The sequence below is a fragment of the Pinus tabuliformis genome, chromosome 5_2, assembly GCF_031772625.1.
Source record: "Pinus tabuliformis cultivar Carrire ecotype Pingquan chromosome 5_2, CPIR1, whole genome shotgun sequence".
Taxonomy (NCBI): domain Eukaryota; kingdom Viridiplantae; phylum Streptophyta; class Pinopsida; order Pinales; family Pinaceae; genus Pinus; species Pinus tabuliformis.
Window position 1 is genome coordinate 348,239,581 of NC_142306.1, and position 23,074 is coordinate 348,262,654.

At 35.9% G+C, this 23,074-nt stretch overlaps 1 protein-coding gene across 2 annotated transcripts; it reads right to left on the reverse strand.

The window, feature by feature from the left end:
• Nucleotides 1-7,174: 7,174 nt before the first annotated feature.
• On the reverse strand, nt 7,175-11,066 carry LOC149158915 (uncharacterized). Of its 2 annotated transcripts, XM_089436356.1 has the most exons (3): nt 10,342-11,064; nt 8,084-8,587; nt 7,175-7,858 (listed from the first exon to the last, which is right to left on the reverse strand). In XM_089436356.1, the coding sequence occupies exons 1-3, from the start codon at nt 10,574-10,576 to the stop codon at nt 7,500-7,502; spliced, it is 1,098 nt and encodes a 365-aa protein (XP_089292482.1). In that variant the 5' UTR covers nt 10,577-11,064; the 3' UTR covers nt 7,175-7,499. The 2 variants fall into 2 exon arrangements, with proteins under 2 accessions (XP_089292482.1, XP_089292481.1); XM_089436355.1 differs by having other exon boundaries at nt 7,175-8,587; nt 10,342-11,066.
• Between the last annotated feature and the right edge of the window lie 12,008 nt (nt 11,067-23,074).

The following is a 23,074-nucleotide window of genomic DNA, read 5'->3' on the forward strand; positions in this document are numbered from 1 at the left end:
TCTAAGCTCTGGTTCCTAAAGTGGTAAACCCTTCTTCCTTCTCTAGATTTAGGCCCATTTCATTGTGTAATTTCTCCTACAAAATTGTGTCAAAGATCATTTCTGAAAGGATAAAACCTCTTCTTCTCCACTTGATTTTCTGAAAATCAAGGTGGCTTTGTGAGAAAGAGGCAAATTGTGGATAATATTGTTCTCATTCAAGAAGAAATGCATTAGCAAAAATAGGGGGACAATGAAATGATCATCAAACTAAACATAGCCAATGCTTTTGACACGGTGCAACATTCCTTCCTCTTTGCTATCTTGAGGAAAATGGGTTTCGCTCAAGAGTTCATAAAATGGATAATGGCTTGTATTTATGGGCCTTGGATCTCGCCCTTGGTAAATGGGCAATCCATTGACTTCTTCAAAGCCTCTAGGGGCCTTAGGCAAGGTTGTCCTCTTTGTCTAGTTCTATATATTATTATGGCTAAATATTTAAGCATGAAATTGGAACATAAAAGACTCAAACTCTCTTCCTAGGCTCAGATTTGTGGAAGGAATTAAAAGTATTAACCATGCCCAATTTGTTGATGACACTATTCTTCGGAGCTTAAGTTCAATCATTGCAAGGACATTAAAATTTGTGCTAGAAAACTTTGTTTAGTTTCGGGTGGATTGATTAATGAAATTAAGAGGCATTTATATTCATGGAATATAAGCAAAGCTTTGAATGGGAAAATTTTGAAGATCTTGGGTATTGTTGGGAAAGGCTCTTGGACAAACTTTAGATACTTAGGCATGCCTATTTTCCTTTAAGCATTTTCCCCTCTTGTTGGAATCATAATTTAGATATATTCAAAATTAAATTTGAACAATGGGGGGTGCAATGGTTAAACTTGACTAGAAGGTTGATCTTGGTCCAATTAGTGCTATTGACATTGCCTTTATTCCCATTATCAATGTGGCCCTTGTCTCAATCAAGCAAAGAATAGTTTAGGAAATAAGAAATTTTTTATGGCAAAGAGGTAAAATAGATAGAAAGAAATCCCACCTCATTATATGGAAGATTGTAATACTCCTGAAAGCAATGGGTGGCCTCAACATTAGATAGCCCTCATTGATGAACTTACCCTTGGGAGCAAAATCAGTTTGGAGATTGTTGTCGAGAAGAAATGACTAGTGGATGCAAGTCATCCACAAAAAATAACTTTATGGAGATAGGGATTCTTGCATCCTACACCTCCCCATCATAGAGGGGGATCACAAATCTAGGGATTGTTAGCAACATCAATTCCCCTAATTAAGTCTAAATTGACTTGGATCCTTGGTAACAGACAACACTTAAATATGTGGAAAGATGCCATAATAGGAGAATATACTTTCATCCTCTTCAGGGTTGGCTTACTTCTCTCCACAAATTTTCAATGTTTGATCACTGATCTTGGTTAGGGGATGGTCTTCGGAAAGACTAAGAGTGGGGCAATGTCCCTCCACAGCTCACAGATTCATGTAGATCCATTAAAGCTTATTTGGATGGGTATGCGCCCCATGCCATGGAAGTTCAAGACCTCTGCGAATGGGGCATGGTGGAGTACCTTGTTAAAATATGGGTATGAAGCTTTGTTTTCCCCTGGTTTTATGCTTTCTTCTTCTAATATGTGGCTCAATATTTGGAATGCAAAATCTCTACTAAAAATTAATACAATTTGTTAGATGTTTGCCCATAACAAAATCCTAACAACACGAAATCTCATAAAATGGGGTATTTTGGGACCCTCTTGATGTTTTTTGTGTAAAAAGAAGCAAGATACAATTGATCATGATCTGTTTTTGGAGTGCCCATTTTTTATGGCAATCTGGGAGTATGTTCTTTCTTTCTTAAGCACTAGAGTCCGTTGGCCTGAGGTGGGACATGTGTTATAAGGGTTCCTTCTCTAGAAAAAGGCTTTTGAAGAGACTTTGGGAAGCACTGCCTAAGATTATCTGTTGGCAGATTTGGTTGACAAGGAATAAAGTAAATTTTCAAGAGGAAATGGGTGACAACATAAAAACGATTGGAAGAGCAATTGGCTTGCTTGGGGAAACTTTCCAAACCAAAGAAATTCCAAATAAAGAAGAACAAGGATTAGATGAAGAAGAAAAGATTTGGGTTAAAACCTTTAATATAATGGATTTTACGAGTAAGAGGAAATGTCTCACTAAGAAATGGAAAATCAAACTCTCCAACAATATGGAAAAGCCCTATGCTCTCTATCAAGGGCTCAGGCAAGCTGTAAATCTCAAACTTCAAGAGGTCACTATTATAGGTGACTTAGCTACTATAATCTATCATTAATTCTCAGGGACCCTCCCTCCAAATCTAAAACTATTTTTTTTTCAAGTGCTATAATCTCATCCCAAAAGACAATGTTTTCATGTTTTCAGAATCAACAATAGAAATGATGATTCCATTGTTGACCAAGGGGTCAAGTTGCAAATAGGAGAAATTTTGTGGAATAATGGGAAGAAGTTTTCCCCTCTTCCATAAATGTTATCCTTAGTATTATGATTAAATTCAAAATAAATAAGTGGCCCCATCGCCTTTGTACAGGATAGCCACGAGTCTCATTCATGCAAGGTTATCATGATACTATTAATTCATTAAGTAAATGGCTACAAATACACATCATTGTTTGAAGAGGTAAAGCATGGAAAGTTCAATATAATGGTTGATATTGATCTCCAGAGCGCGCTAAAGGGAGGAATCATGAACCACAATCCCATGGATGGACTCTCTCAAGTGGTAATTTAAGGAGCTCAAGTGTGGCTTTTAGTAAGCAATATGTGAACAGTGTTTTTTAACTATAGATCCAGTAGTTTAGTGTTGAATGGATTGATGGTGATGAGTGGGAAATGAATACCATGAAGATGTATAGTAATGGAATACCCTTTTAAAGCATTGATGTGAGTTCGTAGTTTAGTTGGCTTATGCCTTCAAGTGGAGTATATCTATGCCCATTGGCTCTAAATTGGTCTACAAAAGTTAGTGTTGGTTCACGAAATCTCATTCCTCAACTTTAGCCATGGGATAGAGGCAAGGGCTTTCTCTAGTCTATCCTATACGTGGGGAATGTTGTCGAGGTATGGATGTTGTACCTGTTGAGATTCTCTTTCCTATAGAGTGCTCTTTGAGGTTTTTTTGTTCAAAGTCAAAAATGTTTTAAAAATAACTGCGGGGACTTTGAGAACCAATTTGGTGGGATTGGCAAAACAAAATTGCTTTAAAAAGAAACTTTGTGGGATATTGAGAGCCAATTTGGTGGGATTTTCTAATGGAGGATCTTATGCATCTTCATTTTTGTGTTTTCATTGGCCTTTTCAATTTGGTGTTGGATGAAACTCTATTGTAGTAGTCTCAAACAACTAGCAAGGGAGGTGTCACATTGTGTCACTGAATTTCTTTTATTTTTTGAGAGACCCCTCTAGTATAACTATTACCACTGCAATAGAAAGAATGGGAGAAATGGCCCAAGGAGGCACTAACGAAAGCATGCAAGTAGAGTTATATGCAATTAGTCAAGATCTCTTAATGGTCATGGATAGCATTTTGGAACTTCAGCAAAGGCTTGTGTGGCTAGAAGACCAATTGGGCGTCATAAGGACTCAACTAGAGGATCTATGGCAAAGAATAGATGGAGGAAACAAATCACGATTCTTCTAGCATAATCAAGAGGAGGTCTAGCCTCCAAGGACCTTTGATTAGTCAAGAAATGATTGGAAAATTTTGCAAAGTACCAAGCCAATTTTGTAAAGATTATAAATGAAAAAACTTTGTATTTTCTCCTATAAGGAAGAAAAAAGATGTGATGAGTTGGAAATGGTTAAGAGGTCTATACATACCTTGGTCATGTCATTAGTGACTTTTTGAGCATTTGTATCTTGATATACATACACTAAGTGCATACCTTGGCCATGTCATCAACAACTTTTTGAACAATTGTATCTTGATGTACATACACCAAAGAATTAACCTAACCTTTTAAATATTAATATAAATCCTCTATTGCAGTGTAAAATAATAATGATAATGATGATGATGATTATCATGGAAGATTTTGTTTTGATCATTCTTATTGGCGAATATGTTCATGATTACTAATAATTGATGATAAGAGTAATTTGTGGGCAAGTTCTTATCCTAAAAGTCACACTAAATAAATAATAAATAAGAGCAACATAAATAATGTTTACAATAACAAATACCACCTCTGATGTAAAATGACTTTTCTTCAATAATGATCTAATTAAAAAACAATATTTGTATTTTCCAATTAAAAATATTATAGCAATAAAAAAACAATATTTGTATTTTCCAATTAAAAATATTATAGCAATAAAAAAACAATATTTACTTTTTCCATGAAAATGAATTATAACAATAAAAATAAAACACATATATCTAAAAAAAACATGAAATTACAAAACAAATTTATCTAAAAATGTAAATTCAATAACTAAAACCAAGCAAATCAAATAACAAAACAAATATATCCTTAAAAAAAAACATGGAATTCCAAACCAAATATATTTAAAAATGTAAATTCAATAACTAAAACCAAGCACATGGAATTTCATATTTTTGCCATAAGGAAACTGAAGAAATGGAAGAACTATTATATAAAGAATTTTATTATATTTTGCCATAACGAAACTGAAGAAATAGAAGAACTATTATAAAAAAGAATATTATTATATAGAATAATAATATTCAGGATATAGCATTTGAAACAATAATTTGTGAAAATCAAAATTTTATGTTTCCAGCTTTATATATCTAAAATTTCACTTCCCATCCAACAATCTAAGAAAATTCAAACTTTGAACATAAAGTGACTAATTATATTATTTATATAAATTCCAAATTGGAATTGGAATTTGTGATAGGACTTGCTTTCATATATAGCTTATAGCTCTTCTATAATACTTGATAACTCTTTTAGGCTACCTCCAAAAAATTCACAAGGATCCTTCAGCCACCCCTGGCTTATAAATCATTATAACTATGCTCCATCCTAAACAATCACAAGAATTCTTTATCCATCCCTGGCTTGTGTAAATCAGTTACCTGATACACTTGTGCTTTACAAAAACTACTTGAGGGAAAATCACCCACCCTGCCTTTACTGCTGGCTCGTGTTTGCCTCTATTCCTGTCTTTATCGCTGCTGGCTTTGGGTTTAGCCTCATGTTTGGAATGTTGCAAGGCCTGCATATGAGCATGGATATTAGCACGGGTATGGGCGCCTTGTTAGTATGGACTTAGAGAAGGAAAGAATAGGTATGGCCGTCTTTAGAAGGTATGGCTTTGGTATTAGATTGGCCACCTAGTTACGTAGATCACTGCATTTGCTGGGTAAGCTGTATCTGGCCTTGGCACAAGATGGGATCTGGGCAAAGTAGTACAGAAGAAACTAGTTAAACTCCTTTTCTGGGTCAACGAAAGCTACTGCTATTGGGATCTGGGCAAAGTAGTACAGAAGAAACTAGTTAAACTCCTTTTCTGGGTCAACGAAAGCTACTGCTATTGGTGCTAGATCAACAGATCATTCAACAGGCAAAACTGGATCAGCTCGTGCTGGTTCAATTGCTTCAACGGGCGGGATCCCAAGTTATAACTGGTAAGACTGCTCGCTCTGGATCTCCTACTGAACAGAAAAGAGCTCTCGAACTCCCAATTATTACATTTCATATAAGTGACCTTACCTTCCAGCTCAGGGAAGAGATACGTCCTCATTCATACATACGGTGCCTCATATGGCCATTTCGAAATCCTATCTCTAGCTAGTAACCGAGACCACTTCTCACCCTATTTACAGGGCTTCGAGGCGGGTGCCTCATATGGCCATTTCGAAATCCTATCTCTAGCTAGTAGCCGAGAGTCGAGACCACTTCTCACCCTATTTACAGGGCTCGATGACTAGCACCCGACTGGGTTTCCCATCTATTTCGTTTCCGTTGCAACATCCCACATTTCTTCTACGCGAGAGGGTATCAATAAATATCTCAAACTTGGTAACTGATTCCAGAGTAGAATTCCCTTTTCCGGTTTGATCTGCTCAAGAATCTTGAGAGCAATAACAGTTCGAGGCTGAACTACTGTAAAACCTGTGTATTTATTCTCTGCATACGCATGAAATTGGAAGAATTTATTTGTAAGTTACTGCTACACAGAGTACGCTGTGGCAATCTGCTTCATTAGGGTAGTCATCTCAGCCATGGACTCCTTATGTGCACTCATTGGTAGCTCTCCATATGAAACTGAAACAACACAACATTTTTTTCGAAGGATGGAATTGATAAATCCACTGAGTTTGAATTTGAAACAACACATCGCATTTTTTCCAACAGTGGAACTTATAAATCCACTGAGTTTGAAACTGAAACAACGTATCGCATTTTTCCCAATAGGGTGGAACTGATGGAGAGATTGAATTTCACTCTTTATTGAATATTTATAACAGCTCTGTAAATATTTTATAAATATTTTATAGGAGATCAAGCTGTTGAGAAAGAATCAGATACATATGCCCTTTTTCTTCCATTACAACTTAATTGCAATCATTTTCTTGCAAGAAGCTAGGAGAATTACTTCAATAAAAACCCAAAGCCAATAAAAACCCCATCTTGCAAGACTCACAAACATGGAATGTGTGAAAGAGCTACAAATAACATCTTCATTCAAATGACTGAATCATGCAAAAAGAACAGCTTGACTATATCAAGCTAGAGACAAAAAGAATGATGAGATCAGCATTGCATAAGTAGCAAAACTTTATACATTCATCATTTATTTAGAATTAGAGCACACAATTTGTCTTTTACATTGATGGAGCTAGATCCAGCTTGCATTGGTTAACTAAAATGGCCTAAGTTGTATTGAAAGATGGGAACTATATTCATCAAACGTTCAAAAGGATTAAGGAAGATTCACGTGGATGCAAAACTTTACCACTCTTGGACACAAAGTCAGCAGTGAGAAGCTTCAATCTTAAATTGCAACTGCAAACTAACATATCCTAAAGGAAATAGATTACTTGTTAGATATATACAAACAGGTATACAAGCGGTGTTCGAGGTGACATTACTTAGTTGCCCTTGATCAGCATATCATCAAAATGGCTTCAATCTTAAATTACAATTACAAAATAACATCATAAAAGAAATAAACTGCTTGCTCGTTAGATATATACAAACAGTGTTCAAGGTGACATTACTTAGTTACCCTACATCGGCATATCATCAAAATTGCTTCAATCTTAAATTGCAACTGCAAAATAAACTCCTAAAAGAAATAGACTGTTTGCTTGTTAGATATATACAACCAGGTATACGAGCAGTGTTCAACGGCATATCATCAAAATTGCTTCAATCTTAAATTGCAACTGCAAAATAAACTCCTAAAAGAAATAGGCTGTTTTCTTGTTAGATATATACAACGAGGTATATGAGCAGTGTTAAAGGTAACATTACTTAGTTGCCCTACATGTGCATATCATCAAAATTCCATATTTCTGGAATATTTACTTTCTCAGGAAAGTACGTTCCATTGACATCAACACGTCCAGTTGATTGATCAGTCTCACACTCAAAATCTGAATATTGAAGCAACCCAAGAAAAGAATCCAGAACCGGTTCCTCAACTGAATTGGATTCCAAGGTCTCCTGGCTTGTTTGGGGTTTCATAACCTTGCAGTCAAGCAAGGAGCTATCATCATGATGAATGCCTTCAGAAATACCCATTTTTAATTGTGCTGCCACATTCATGAAATCAGCCCCATCTCCCATAATAGTAGTGCTGAGTGCAGATAATGTTTTGCGGGTTCCAGCATCATCAACCCCTTGAGGCGAACATAAGTCATCAAAATAAATACAATTATAATCAGAATTCAAATTCCAAGAGTTAGTATGATTTTCAAGGGACTTAACTTTAGACACAACCTTCTGAGAAGGTGGCATAAGCATTAGCAAGTTGTTAGTATTGATGTCTTGCACCTCATCATAAAAGGATACAGGTGGTGTTTGAACTGAGCTGATATGCACATCAGTTAGAATTGATGACTCACCAGATCTACTTTGTAAGGGTGAATCAAATTGACAGAACTGTTGGGCCTCATTCAACAGACCTGCAGTAGCCTTCACATTGGATTTCTGGCTCTGAACAATACCTGAGCTTGCTGAACATTCTGACAAGTGCATGCATGTCTTTTTATGTGAGTCTTCTGTAATCATATCCTTAAGCTTCTTTACCACCTTCTTACTCTTCTTGGGAGGTAACAAGTCATCAGCAAAATTGAGTTTTGCTTTCTTTCCTCTAATCTTCCTGGCTTCTGCATCATAAGCTCTAGCAGCTTCTTCTGCTGTATCAAAGGTACCCAGCCAAACCCTCATTCCTTTTTTGGGATCTCTGATTTCTGCAGCCCATTTGCCCCATGTGCGTTGTCTTATACCTCTATACATAGTCTTCTTCTTCTTCCTACCACTTGTGGTCTTGGCTGCTCCTTTGCATTGCGAATCTCTTGTGGTGTTAGTTGTTCCTTTATAATGGGAAGGATATGTAGCAAGCCCCCCTTTAAACAACAATAAATTCATAAGCACATTATAACTATATGAATAAAAAACTGAATATGAATGTCTCAAATTATTGTGAAGCTGAGTAGAAGTTCTGTTCATAATCTCTGACAAACAAGTATCATAAACAGTCATATATGCACACAATTGCGGGATACACTTTCATGAATGGTGAAAGTATGCACACTCACTAATACACACACACTTAGATGCTATATATGAAACAAGCTTGACATTTGACAGCCATTCAAATGCCTCTACTTCTAAGCCATTAAAAAAGAGCAATTGTTTCAAGAGACTGTAGAATTTCTATATGCATATTACAAAATTTGGCGTTCACAAATGCATGGTGCAAAGCAAATGGATTTATAATAGACAAGGATCTGCTTAGACCGTGAAATGAAGAATATTGTTGAATTCCAACTTTATGCCACTCTCAACATGCACAAATGGATTTTAACAAACATGCAGAAAACTGGTCAATGGCAATATCGATTATTCACAAGCAACTAAATCTGCATCACAATACCCAAGAATATGAGCATAAGGTTAACATTTAATACCAGAACCTGCACTACCAGAAAAATGTGAAACTGCTAAAGAGCTGAAATGCACTTCATTTTACAATCCAATTACTACTTGTCTATAATATGTCTAGTATACATCGGTACGCGTGGATATGGACTTCCAGGCATTTTCTAAGACATTGTACATTAAATTTTTTATTCTCACCTTTATCTCATTCTAAACATGCAGAAATTTAAACCTGCGACAAGCGGAAATTTAAACCTGCAACAAGCGGAAATTTAAACCTGTATGCCATTCTCAACATGCAGAGAAATGAATTCAAACACACAGGCAGAAAATTACTGAACGGAAAACATGGATTGTGCATGAGCAACGAAATTTGCAACACAAAGAGCAATGAATGTGAGTTAACATTTAATACCCCAACCCTCTCTACAAGAAAAAAAACATGACTGCCAAAGAGTTGAAATGCACTATTTGTTTACAGTATGTTCAATATGCATCAGTATGCATGGACTTACAAACATGCTCACCATAGTATCGTTTTAATTTCACTGCACTTTCTTGCTTAGTAGAAATTTTGAATACATTGCACATGAATTCTTCACGGATTTTGCCCAACAAAACTATCTGCTTATTAGGCACTCATTCCCCGGCCATCATTTTAATTTCACTGCACTTTCTTGCTCAGTAGAATTTTCTAATACATTGCACAAGAAATTCTTCACAACTTTTGTCAAACAAAAATTTCTGCTTGAGAGGTTTACTTTTCTCGAACCTTACAATCTTATATAGCTCAAGCGGTTTAACCTAACGGAAACACTTTACAAATAACCTCGCTAGAAGAATCAAGCAAACCCCAAGAGAAATGTAAAAGCTCATTAGTTGCCTCTGAAGCACTTTATAAATAACGCTCCCCCAAAAGAATTGAGCAAGCCCAAGTAAAATGTAAAAACTCATTGGTTGCCTCTGCCCCTAGGTGAACCCTAGAAGATTTAGAGAACTCTGCCTCTGAAGCACTTTATAAATAACGCTCCCCCAAACGAATTGAGCAAGCCCAGGTAAAATGTAAAAACTCATTGGTTGCCTCTGCCCCTAGGTGAACCCTAGAAGATTTAAAGAACTCTACCGTCCATGGGAAGGATAACCTTTTCAGCATATTAACAGATTCGTAATGGACATACAAATAAAGGCATGCACATTAAAATAAAAAATCACAGCTTACCTCCAGCTAAAGGGCATTCTTTCTTGGCAATCCGTAAACCCTTGGCACTTAAATTTTCTTGAAAAAGATCAGGAAAATCCAAAAAATCATCATCGTCATCTGAACTGTACAAATCAAAGAAGGACTCATGAAAATGCCGACGAACTCCATTCAAACTAGTCCATAAATCCTCCAAAATGGCTCGCTCACTCTTACTAACTGGGCCAGAATTCCAAGTTACCGTGCCTCCACACATAGTGTCTAATTTCTCCCAACCCCAACTGAAACTTTTGTAATAAGCCTCCAAGATCGGTCTCCCATATATGAGTTTCGCAAACCCTCTCCCACCTAACCCAAGCTTTACGTGTGCAACATCTACTGGTTAGAATTTTTATATCCATCGAGATCCAGTCCCTTGGACAGAAAATGCTTTCGGCAAGGGATTTTATCGGACTGCGAGAACTTTTGCTGCCGGAACCGAATAAATGACGAAGGAAAATGGAGCATTCCTGGGCAAATCCAATAGTGTCGCGGGACTGCGATCCCATCCAGTCCTGACGCGTTGGAGGTCGTGAAGCCATAAAGGTTATGACAGAATGTCGTGCCTGCCATGAAATGTGGGAAGAAAGCTGTCGAATTCATGCATCTGTCCATGTTATTCGACTTCAAAATCTCCACTAAACCCTACTAAAATCTTGTGCATTAACTAGCGCCCATGTCTATGCTTATCGTTGGCTCCTAACGGGTATAGTGAAACCCATGTTCATAAATACCGTTCATGTTCATTTGTAGTCAAAGGTGTAGTCAATCCATAAATAACTTGCAACGGAAGTTTACGTTAGTGCGTCCTTTACAAAAATATGGTTACATTCAAACACAAGAATCAGACAATGAAATATAACTAATTTTGGTGTAGTAAAACTCATTAAAGGGAATGTTGTGTAATTTTGGAGTGAAACTCATTAAAGGGAATGTTGTGTAATTTTGGTGTAGTAAAACTCATTAAATGGAATGTTGGGTAATGAAATATAATTTATTTTGGCCCATCCAAATTCATTGGCAAGTGGAGTATTGGATTGCTATTAGTAAGGGAAGCATTTTAAAAATATGATATTATATATAAAAATTTAGGGTTAAATTTAGTTTATAAGTTAATTTTTATTCTTTATTAATTTATGTTATTTAAAATTTTATCAAAATTATATTAAATAATATGAATTTTTTCTGAAAGTTATTTAATATAAAATTTAGGAGAATTTTTACAATTTAATATAAATATAGATTTTTAAATTTTTCCATGTTGCATATTTTTTTTTGTGTATGTCTTTATGATTTATGGATTGAGAATTTCAACCAATATTAATGGACATTCTAAGGTTACATTAATGGACACTTTAAAGTTGTATGTTATATTATTTGTTTGTATTTTGGTTTCTTTTAGATTTTCTTCTAAAGCTTGAATTTTCTTATTTGAACATTGTTGGGACTCAGAAATGTCATATTTTCATCCACCTTTTTCTTCACTATTCCTTACATTTGATCATCCCATTAACCTGTTATCATATCACTTTCATACATACATTTGGGTTTCACCTTCCTATTTTCCATTTTATTCATTTTTGTATTATAAGTGAATTTATGATTAATTATTAGAAAATGTACATATTTTTATATATCTCAAGAATATGTGAGTTTTGCCGGGGAGGCACGATGTATTGAAGTTTAGTTTGATTTTTCATGCAAGTGTGTTTAGACATGTTCCTAACTCCGAGGTGTTAAGGCGGTAAGATGTGGGGAACAGCCTACGCATCGCATTCGAGATACCGTAATGGGCTCGACCTCTTATGGATCAGGGCATGTAGGGTGTGTTTACATTTATGCAAGTGTGAATTTTAATTTCTGCAAGTGTGTTTGATTTTCGCAACTGTGAAGAGTGTTTGATGAATTCATGGTTCATGGTTATAATTGAAGCATTCAATTACTCAATTAATGAGCAGTCCTTGTAAGAGGGTTTAATTGAGTATTGAATTCAAGATTATTTCTGTGGTCCTTTTGTTTTTAATTCAATTTTTAGTGTGCTGATTTTTTTTGTTTTTTTCAACATGATTTAACAATGAGTTTCAGCTTGGAACTACTCACTCAGATCCTAGCAGAAGTCGGGATCTCTTCTTCCTTGGAAGAGGAGATCTTGACAAGAATTAAAGGTTCAACTACTCCCCAAGAAATAAATGAAGACTCAATGTCTGAAGAATCCTGCGTATCTGATGGCGAACAATCATTCGAACAGGCGATTGAGGAAGAAGAACAGCAGATCGAAGAAGAACAGGAGTTACAACATGATCTGAGTGAGAGAAACTGTGCTTATCAAAGCTTTATCGAACAATGGTTCCAGGTAAGTACTAGATTAGATTCATCTTTTTATTTTTTAGTTGATTTGCAGTTACAGCAACTAGACTCATCCACTCTCGAATATTGTCATTTTTCATTTAACAAATTGCTATTGAATCTATTGTTGTTACTGCTACGTGAATGACTTCATTGGAATTTTAACTACACGTAACTAATTTGTAAATTCTAATTAGTATAGAGTAGGTAGGCTTTCAGTTTTAGTTTTTGCTTTCATTTTCAGTTTTGCTTTTACCTAGAATAAGTATGCTCTCCTCCTGCGTCTTTGTACGATCTCGAGGATCAGAAAATAGGTTTCAACGTTTGCTTTCATAAGTATGCTCTCCTCCTGCGTCTTTGTACGATCTCGAGGATCAGAAAATAGGGATGATTTAGACTAATTTCAGGAATAAATAAATGTTTGCACTATGCTTGATCAAAACATCTTTCAATATGCAAATCATTGCGTCCATTTGTTAAAAAAAATATATAAATAAATAAATTTAAATCTAGAGAAAGTTTAGTTTCTTTAGAGTTTTTCATTGATTAAAAGAAAAAAATATATAAAAAAAAAAAAGAGAAAAAAAAACAAACTAACCATTTTTGTTTTTAACGATAAGGTTAATTTCATTTTTTTAGATTTTTAAATACAAATAAAAAATAATAATAATAATAAAATAAATAAATAAATAATAACATAAAATAAAAAAAAATAATAACAGTCAATCACCGCACTCATAAATAAACAAAAATCTGGACAAAGGACTCAGTTTCCCCCATACCCAACTTGTTCGTTGTAGAATTTGACTCGGCCCAGAACAAGGAGGTCATGGACATTAACGCTAACCATGTGGGTATTGACATAGAGAGCTTGATCCCTTCAAAAATTGCTGATGTTTCTGAAATGGAATTGATCCTCAATGATGGAACTCAATTGCACGCTGCCCTGATCCGGGCGGCCCCTCTGATCCCATTTTCTCACTTGCAAAATTCACCGGCCCCCAATCCCAATTTCCGCTGCCCTGATGAAATGGGCTGGCAGCCTCAGAGGACTCCCATGGGTGCCCCAATGACACAGCTCCTCCATGTACAGTTTCCGGGTTGAGATCAAGTATCTTCTGGTTCGCAAGAGCCACAACAGAAAACGCTTCATTGATCTCATAGTAGTCAATTTGCAAAGCCTCCAAGCCTGCCCTTCTTTCATCATTCCATCGACAAGAGATCCGTGTCCCAGTCGATACCCCTTTCTGGCATCAGGAAGTAATAAGGAGCGTTTGACATGCTTTCCATGCCTCCAGCCACAACAATGTCATTGCTTCCTAACTGGATACTTTGGGCTGCTAACGTTGTTGCTTTCATTCCTGATGCACAAACTTTGTTGATTGCAGTGCATACCACAAAATTAGGTATCCCTGCACCCAGTGCTGCCTGTCTAGCAGGAGCTTGACCCAGGTTTGCACTCAAAACATTTCCAAAAAAAATACTTCTTGGACCATTCCAGATTCAACACCCGCTCTCTTAAGGGCAGCCGTAATAGCTATCGATCCTAGTTTCGTTGCAGGCAATGTTGAAAGAGAACCACTCAGGCCTCCAAGGTGTACGGGCAACACCGACAATGTGCACATCTCGCGGCTTCAATGAGCTTGACTCTAAAGTTGAGCCCATACTTTAGTCTTTGTATATCTAACGCAAGAAGCAGAGATGAGTAGGCCCTGATCGTCCGGGCTTACTAGCACTGAGCTTACGCTGATCCAACAGGCTTGCTAATTACTCGGATGATGCCCAATCGATCGATTCTCTGCGCCTGTGACATACCAAGATGCCAGGGATCCAATCGCGGGGTTTTCCAGTTAAGTGCATGAATCTTGTGGCAATGTAAACCTTCTCGGCAATAATTGAAGAGATCTGATCTGCCGTGGAAACTTGTTTGATCTCATGGTGAGATCGCGCCTTCATTGGACGGCTTCGAGTACAGTACTCTTTAAATTGACGCCGGCAAGCTTTTCTGGAGCAGGGGAAGTCAGATTTGTTTAGGAAAATAAGTGAAAATGAGCAGCAAACAGCAGATTGAGGTGCATTATATAAACATAGGTTTTCCTTACACAGTTACTGATAGTTTTATGGACTTATTCTAAGGTCTCGATTACGTTCACCCCGATCTTGCTCTCGCCGAGGCCCTTCAGGATCAGGAAAGTGTTTATTGGTCACGCCATTTTCATTCATCGATTACTTTGCTTACATGGCCATAATGCTACTCCTCCAAAAGTTGTGATGTCCAGAGCCATTGAACTCATCCTTCCCCTTTGTCTATAGGTAACGTTACGCTCTTCAAAAACCAGATCGCCAGTTCAACTCCTTTAATTCGAAACAGCAAGTATCCATCATTCTATTATCTTTCATTGGAGACAATCACTGTTGCCACTCAATTATTTGAAATCCCTGCTAGTACTTTCGATATTAAATCTGATGGCACCGGTGGACTTATCATAGACACTGGAATGCTAGCGACTTTTCTTCCCCAGCCTGCTTATGATGTTGTGAAGACTGAGTTGAAGGCACAGGTTAATCTTCCATTGGCCAATGGCTCTAAACTTGGCCTGGACCTCTGCTTTCCAAGTGTAAAATTTCCCCTTATCACGTTCCATTTCCATGGAGCAGATTTCAAACTTATTTTTTTCAGTGAACTACATGGTGTACGCGCTGTGGGTACTAATCCTGTTTATACTCCGGTTAATAACTATTCTCAACCAAAATTGTCTCGGGTTTCAGACTTATATATGATGCTGTTAGTACTATTGGTCGGTTTTGTTGAACTTTGCACTATTTTACTTCAATCACCATGAAAGTGCGATTTTTGTTGTTGTTAAAAAAAATAATAATAATAATAATAATAAATATAAATAAATAAATAAAAAATTAATTAAAAAAAATTAAAATATATATATATAATAAAATAAATAACAAAAAAAATAAAATAATAATAATAATAAAAAAAAAATTTGCCCTCATTCATAACACCAACTACTTCCCCAAAAAGATACAAAAGCCTTTTCAAATGTTTTAAATCAATTTTCCTGCAAACCAATAAAAACTTTTTGAAAAAGTATTGCACAATAAATGAGTACATTGCATGGGGACATGCAATATTTCTAGTTGGGGGGAAATAAAAGTATGTTGGATTTTTGTGAATTTGTGGGCAAGAGTTAGGATGCACATACTAACAAGTGAAATGAGATTGGTGTTATGTGTAGGTCAACGAGAAGCTTATGCAGAAAGCTCAACATTCCAATACGACACCCTTTTCATCCACAATTAGTGTAACTTTGAAAAATAATTTACGAATGGACATTTCAGAAATTCTTGAACATGAGCTAATTTGTTTTTGAGTCACTTCATACAGGAATGATCGATGGAGATGGCACACAAAGGTGACAATTTTTATGCAGGAATGGTGCTAAGAGTTGAAAACAATCTAATGCAAAGTGATTTTTCGAAATCGCAATGAAACATGCATCATTGGACGCTTGAAGGAACTGATTCTTCACTGCACATATCATGACATTTTCCACTACACAAAAATCCTTTTGCGTCATGATTACTCCCTTTGTTTTTCCAAATGCCTAGACCATCCTTGTGTTGCAGCCCATCTTCCATTTCCTTATCTTTCATGACTGCATGCACGCCTATTTTGTTGAATCGCATACATCCATTTATCCTTTTCAGTTTAGTTTTACCTTCTAGTTTGCCTTTTGAATAAAACTCATTCCCTTTCCATGATTACATTGCCTTGATTTCCTAGCCATGCTAATCCACACTGCTTGTCCGTGAGTTCTTTCCATTTGTAGTCCTACCAAATCTTTTTGTACAAACTCGTGTTGACTGATGTGGGATTCCTTAAGGCCCACCTTTCAACAAGTCTTGCCCCATCGACATCAGCACCTTATCTGGGAAATAGACTAGAGTTCATTTTGAGTACCTAGAGGCTTGCATGCCTTAATGGCAAGTTCTCTCGCTGGCGATCATGGGAATACATCAATGTCCCATGACCTCCAGATCTTGCAAGTGGCTCGACCTCGACACATCCATTCGCACTTCATAAGATGTACTCCGGTACCTTGGTACTCATTGACATCAATGGTGAGTTGCCTCGCATTGGTTAACGGCATACATCAATGGCCGGTAATCCAATGATTTCTATTCATGCTCGACATCGACACATTCATTCGCATGTTTAGAATTGTACCATCGGGTTTGTAGCGGGTGAAGACTATACACTTTTTCATGACTCCCTCAGCAGTTACAGCAGTATGCATTCTGATCTATGAGAGTACCACAGTACCACTTTCAGCTTTTATCTTTTCCATGATTCAGCATCAGCAGTTCAGATTCCTTCATTTCCCAGGATCCAGTTACATCAGTCACATTTTCCTGATCCAGCAGCAGCAGCAGCTACATTCCTATTGCATACTTCATCATTCTTGGGTAAGTAGAGGTATGTTGTTTTCTAATCTTTAATCATGCAATTCCTTATATGCTAACTTGAATATTTTGGAAAATTCCCTCACCATGCTACATTTCCTTTCATGCGCCATGTTAAGTTGCATGTGGACATGCAACCAATTCAGTTGAGGGGGGGAAAACTACGTTCACTACATATTCACTTCCATGATTCCATTTCTTCACCACTATCACTCCATTTACCATTCACCAACATTTAGTTTCCAATGATACTTTGTTGCACTTTGCTTCACATGCAATATTGGCATGCTTCATTAATATTACAAAAGGGCTTTCTTATGCACATTATGATTTCCAGTGAGTGTTTACATTATTGAAGAAAAGAGAACAGAAAATGAAATGAATGTTGTTAACACAAGAACCAACATTCTTTGTATTCATGGTTGTCACACAAGAACCAACCATAAGAAAATGTAAATTGTTACTAATGTCTCTCACATATCCTGGAAACATTTAAGACATCATCATGTAAAGCCAAAGTTCAATATGCCAAATGTTCTTAAAAGATACCCATGCATGGTTGCATGAGGACATGCAACAAGTTCAGTTGGGGAGGATGTTGGGACTCAGAAATGTCATATTTTCATCCACCTTTTTCTTCACTATTCCTTACATTTCATCATCCCATTAACCTGTTATCATATCACTTTCATACATACATTTGGGTTTCACCTTCCTATTTTCCATTTTATTCATTTTTGTATTATAAGTGAATTTATGATTAATTATTAGAAAATGTACATATTTTTATATATCTCAAGAATATGTGAGTTTTGTGATGTGTAGGAAATATGTGAAGAATTAATATCTCCTCCACCATATCAAGGAGATAATTATGCAAGCCTTTTTCTAAGGAGAAAATCATGGAGGCATATCTTATCCTAAGGAGAAAATCATGGAGGCATATCTTTTTCTAAGGAGAAAATCATGGAGGCATATCTTATCCTAAGGAGAAAATCATGGAGACATATCTTATCCAAGATATGTGAGAGATTTGTGGGATCATGTTTGAGAGATTTGTGCGATGATATCTTGTAATAACGGGAAACTAGTTGAGAGTGCTTGAGAGAATATTGGATATGTAATTATGGAAAGGTTATCTTCTTCATGTATATAAGAGAGTGCTCTCTCTTCATTGGAATGAATAAGGAATAATAGAGAATGGAGATTAACTTTGATTCTTTTATTGTTATGATTTGTAATTTAGTTATTGTAATATAATTTAACATAGTTTTATTGTTGTGAGCTCACATATGTTGTTGCCATTCACTTCTTCACATGTTGTATTGCTTTTCTTTTATGCAACTTCCTGCTTTCATAGTTAATGTTTCAATGCCTTCTTAGATTAATTTGATTTCAGTAATTTAGATTAGATTAGATTAGATTAGTTCCACTTCAGTCCTGCATATATAGTGCATGTGTCTCGTAAGTCTACGGACCTCAGATTGACAAATTAAATAGTTGGGTAAGTACTACAACGGAATTAAACGAACATAGTTTCACCCAACAAACATTTTATGGTGTATAAGTAGTTTTTGTCTATTTGATTCTATATCTTTATCTTTATCTACTCATACTAATTAAGTTAGATCATGGATGAACTTCTTACTTAAAAGATTGATTATTTTATGCATGAGACTCTATAGTAATAGATTTATTTGTTTGATTCAGTTTATGATATTTACATTATTGCACATACATTGACAATCATATTATATTGTGTTGAGCTATTGCTAATGAATAAGGTTAAATAATGTATAATTTCGATCTTTTTTTGTTTGACATCACCAAAATTTAACAGAAAATTTGTTGTTGAAATTGCAATTTTAGATTGTTGAAATCATTATTTTTAATACAAAATGGATTTAACACCCTAAAAAACCCTTGTTACGACTTGATTTCGCAATGTTAACTATTGATATATGTAATTGTGTCAATACAAAATTATTCTAGTTAGATTTCAAGCAACAAAAAATATCACTTTTCCCTTCCTATTATTTGAATTGCCCAAAAAGAGCCAATTGGTAAAACATTTAGAGTATAACATTACTTGTTGTTTATATTAGTTTATAATAGTCTACATGCTTAGGATTATCATTGTTTTAACATAGTTTTGAAATTCACCAATTAAAGCCCTAATATTTGTTTTGATATTTTGAATAAGGGTTAGTAATAGAAGTTTTCAATCTATTAATTTACTCACATAATTAGAGAACTAATGTGCGTTTACAAGTTAGTGTTGAGATTAGAGCTAATGCTAGGAGGCATTCAGTGAACTCACAAGGACATTTCAAACATGCGATCATTGACAAATGGAATTTAATAGGTGTTCAAAGGAGCAAGCTTAGAAGAAGTGTGATAAGTAAGTCGAAGTAAGCCTTTAGAATGATGGCACCAAAGAATAACATTTAAAGCACAATTAAGACTAGCTTGGATCAAAGTTAGGGAGTAGACAAAAGTACAAAGAGTCCCAAAATGAAGAGAAGAAGGTCAAAGGGAACCAATCACCTAAGATAGGGTATTGCACACAAAAGCACCAATAATGATCATTGTGACTATAAATAAGTTAAAATTTGAATGTGGTTAATCAAAGAATAACTCGCAAAAGGAGTTGTTGGATGACTCCACTCAAAACCACAAATATTACAAGGAGAGGCTTTGATAAGAATGAGATTAATATTAAGAACACTATTATGAAGATATGGAGCAAAGAAAAAGGCAAACTAAGCATTATTTGAATATGTCCAAGTTACCTACTTTTCATGACATCGAGAACATGGAAAGATCATTTGTTTACATAACACACTTTGGAAAGTAGTGGGAAAAGTGGACCCCTCAACTAAATGCATAACATTTATAAGTACAACGAAAAATATTGCAGTAACAAAATATCAAAGGACCGATAAGTAACTATGCTTTAGGAATTGGGACTAAGTGGTTGGTCAGTTTCAAGAAGCATATGATCTTGGTTGGAAAGTCTCATTAGACAACAAAAATATAAAATCCTAAAACCTACACAAACGAACTAGTTCATCTCAGGTCTTTGGCCTACCATCCAATCACAAGTTTGGGGCATTGGCCTAAGTCCATAACAAAATCCCTTGCTACAATGATTAAAATGGAAGACAAAATATAGTCAACCACTCAAGACAAAGCATAAAGGAAGGAGGATTAAACTCAAGATTGAATAAGGCCCAACATCTTGAGCCTGCAAATGACAAAGATGAAAAACAACAAGTTAACTACCATGTGTCAAACAAGAAAGACAAACTCTAGTTAGAATTATTTTTTACTTCATTCAAAAACCCAATGTCAATTTCCCACCAGAAAAGGGAATTAAGGGGCTTTTGAAACTTGTTGAAAAGAAGGAACCAATATTAAGAACCACAACATGATCAAAAACAATTCCAAGCTCAAACCTAAGGAAGTAACTCCTTTATGATCTTCACGGTCGAGGAAAAGAAAGCACACAAATGTTTTACATGTGGAGCTTTGAGGCACACAATTCTCTAGGCCACATGAGATCATTCCCAATTTTTTGAATGCATTGTCGTTAACCAAGAACTCACATATATACATTGATGTCATGACCTTTAAATTCAACTTCCAAGTTCCGATGTCTCTTCCCATTCTCACATTTCATATTTTCATATCTACATATTTATAAAATATTTACAAATTTGCTCGATCCCTAAGGAATAGGTGTGTAACGTTCCCCCCTTAATTTGAAGGGGTGTCATTAAGCCTAAGCATCATTCTAAAATTTTCAAACTTCTCTCTTCCAAGTGCTTTGGTGAAGATGTCTGCAATTTTCTCATTTGTGGAACATTGTCTTAGATGAATAGTCTTGGCCTCTACATGATATCAAATCAAATAATATTTTATGTTGATGTGTTCGGTTCAATCATGGAATTTGGGATTCTTGGAAAACTTGATTGCAAAAGTATTGTCAATCAGAAGGCTAATAGAATTCACTTGTTTCTCCTGCAAGTCTTTAATATTTTTCTTGAGCCACATAAAATACTTTGTTGCTTCTGTACTTGCCACATATTTTGCCTTCGTCACGGAATCTATTGGTGCTAATTTTTTGTGTGACCTCTAGGAGAAAGCTCTTGATCCAAGACGCATAAGATAGTCTGAAGTAGATACTCCATTTTCTTTGTCTCTATCAAAGTCCTAATCAAAATAACCAATCAAGCTGAAGTCATCCACCTGTGAATATTTGAGTCTAAAGTCTTGAGTTCCTTTCAAGTACTTTAGAACTATTTTTTTAGAAAACCAATGTCCTTCACAAGGCTTTTGCATAAATTTGGAAAGAATTCCAACAACAAATGAAATATTTGGTTTAGTAGTGGTGAGGTAGATAAGACTTCCCACAATTTTTTTATACTTGGTTGCATCCTCAAATTCATTCCCTTGTTTTAATGTGAACTTTAGATTCTATTCCATCATAATAGATAAGGGATTGCATTTAGCCATGACAATTTTGTTAAAAAATTCTCCAATGTACTTGTTTTGAGAAAGGAATATATACTTTGCATGTTTGGGTCATTTTAATGCCCAAGTAGTGTTGATTTGGGCTAGCATCGGATGTAATCTAACTCTCAAATTTTGCAGGGAGACTTGGGCACAGGTATTCCAAAGAAATAGGAAAGCATTTGGTAAATTCCACCCATAAGTGATTTTATTAAAATAATTAATATCTTTAATGAGGTTCCTAAGTCTAAACTTAAAAAAATTAAAATATTAATGGGTATTAATCTAATCAGGGGTGAAATTGCTAGAAAAAGCCACAGATCAAGCCAAAACGATCTGAGCCTTTGATTATGTTTTAATCTAGGTTATTGGTTGTCCAATAGGAATATATAAGAAAGGGATTGAGGGTCATTTGGAAAACACATAGAGAGATAGAGAAAATTGATTTTCTGAAGAGAGAATTTCTCAAGAGGAAAAATTGATTGAGAAGATCTCTTGTAGTTGAGGGGAAGGGATAACAGCGTCTGGAGAGAGAGATTCCCAGTCGGCGATACATCAGCAGAGAGAGGTAGTAAGTGATCTAGAATCCTTAACGCGGAGTTTGAAGTAGGGCTATAAGGGCCATGCAGAAGTGACGTAGAGGTAGAGAGAGAAAGTCGAAAATCAATGCAGAGGGTCAGTCTCAGCAGCCAGAAGCCGAGGTGTGAGACTAGGAGGCTGATGATAATGACTCTGGGCTACTAATCAAATCCTCAGTTGGGTGATGGAGTTCCTGGAAAGGCTGATGTTGGGACAGTGTAAAGGTAACACAATGCCTATCGGGGCACCTCATCCAGCAGTCAGATCAGCTAGGATTTCTCAGTGATTGTGTGAGGTAAAACTCACAAAGCTTCTGCCAATATTTCTCTCTGTAATTGAATAACCCTTTGAGGTATTTAGTGATGTATTCAGATTTTTCTATTGCTTAATAATAATAAACCGTCAAAGTTGTTGCACCGATTTTCCCACATTGGGTTTTTCTGGGGACTATTTGTCCAAAAAATAATTGTGTCCAATATGTTGTATTTTTCTTTCTTGCTTAGTATTTTGTTTTTGCATATATGTTAACTAAGTGAAGGCTACAGATGTATTTTCTTTGATATTTACTGTAAAACACAGTAAATAACTTGCATGAATTAAAAATTAGGAGAAGTAACATTAGTTTGTTGCAGTAGGGATTCCGGCTTAGGAATTTTCACATGGTATCAGAGCTAGTGCAGGAGAGACAATAAGGGCAGAACCAGAAACCCCAGCGCTGAGCGAAAGGGAAAATAAAAAAGCTACAGGAGGCAACAAGTCGAAACCCCATAAGTTTTGCACAGTTCTAGCTGGAGGG

Coding starts and splice junctions, on each gene's coding strand:
- LOC149158915 (XM_089436355.1), bottom strand. CDS start 10,576: ATGTGTGGAGGCACGGTAACTTGGAATTCTGGCCCAGTTAGTAAGAGT. Junction 8,588..10,341: donor AGAATGCCCTTTAGCTGGAG/GTAAGCTGTGAT, acceptor TGTTGTTTAAAG/GGGGGCTTGCTACATATCCT.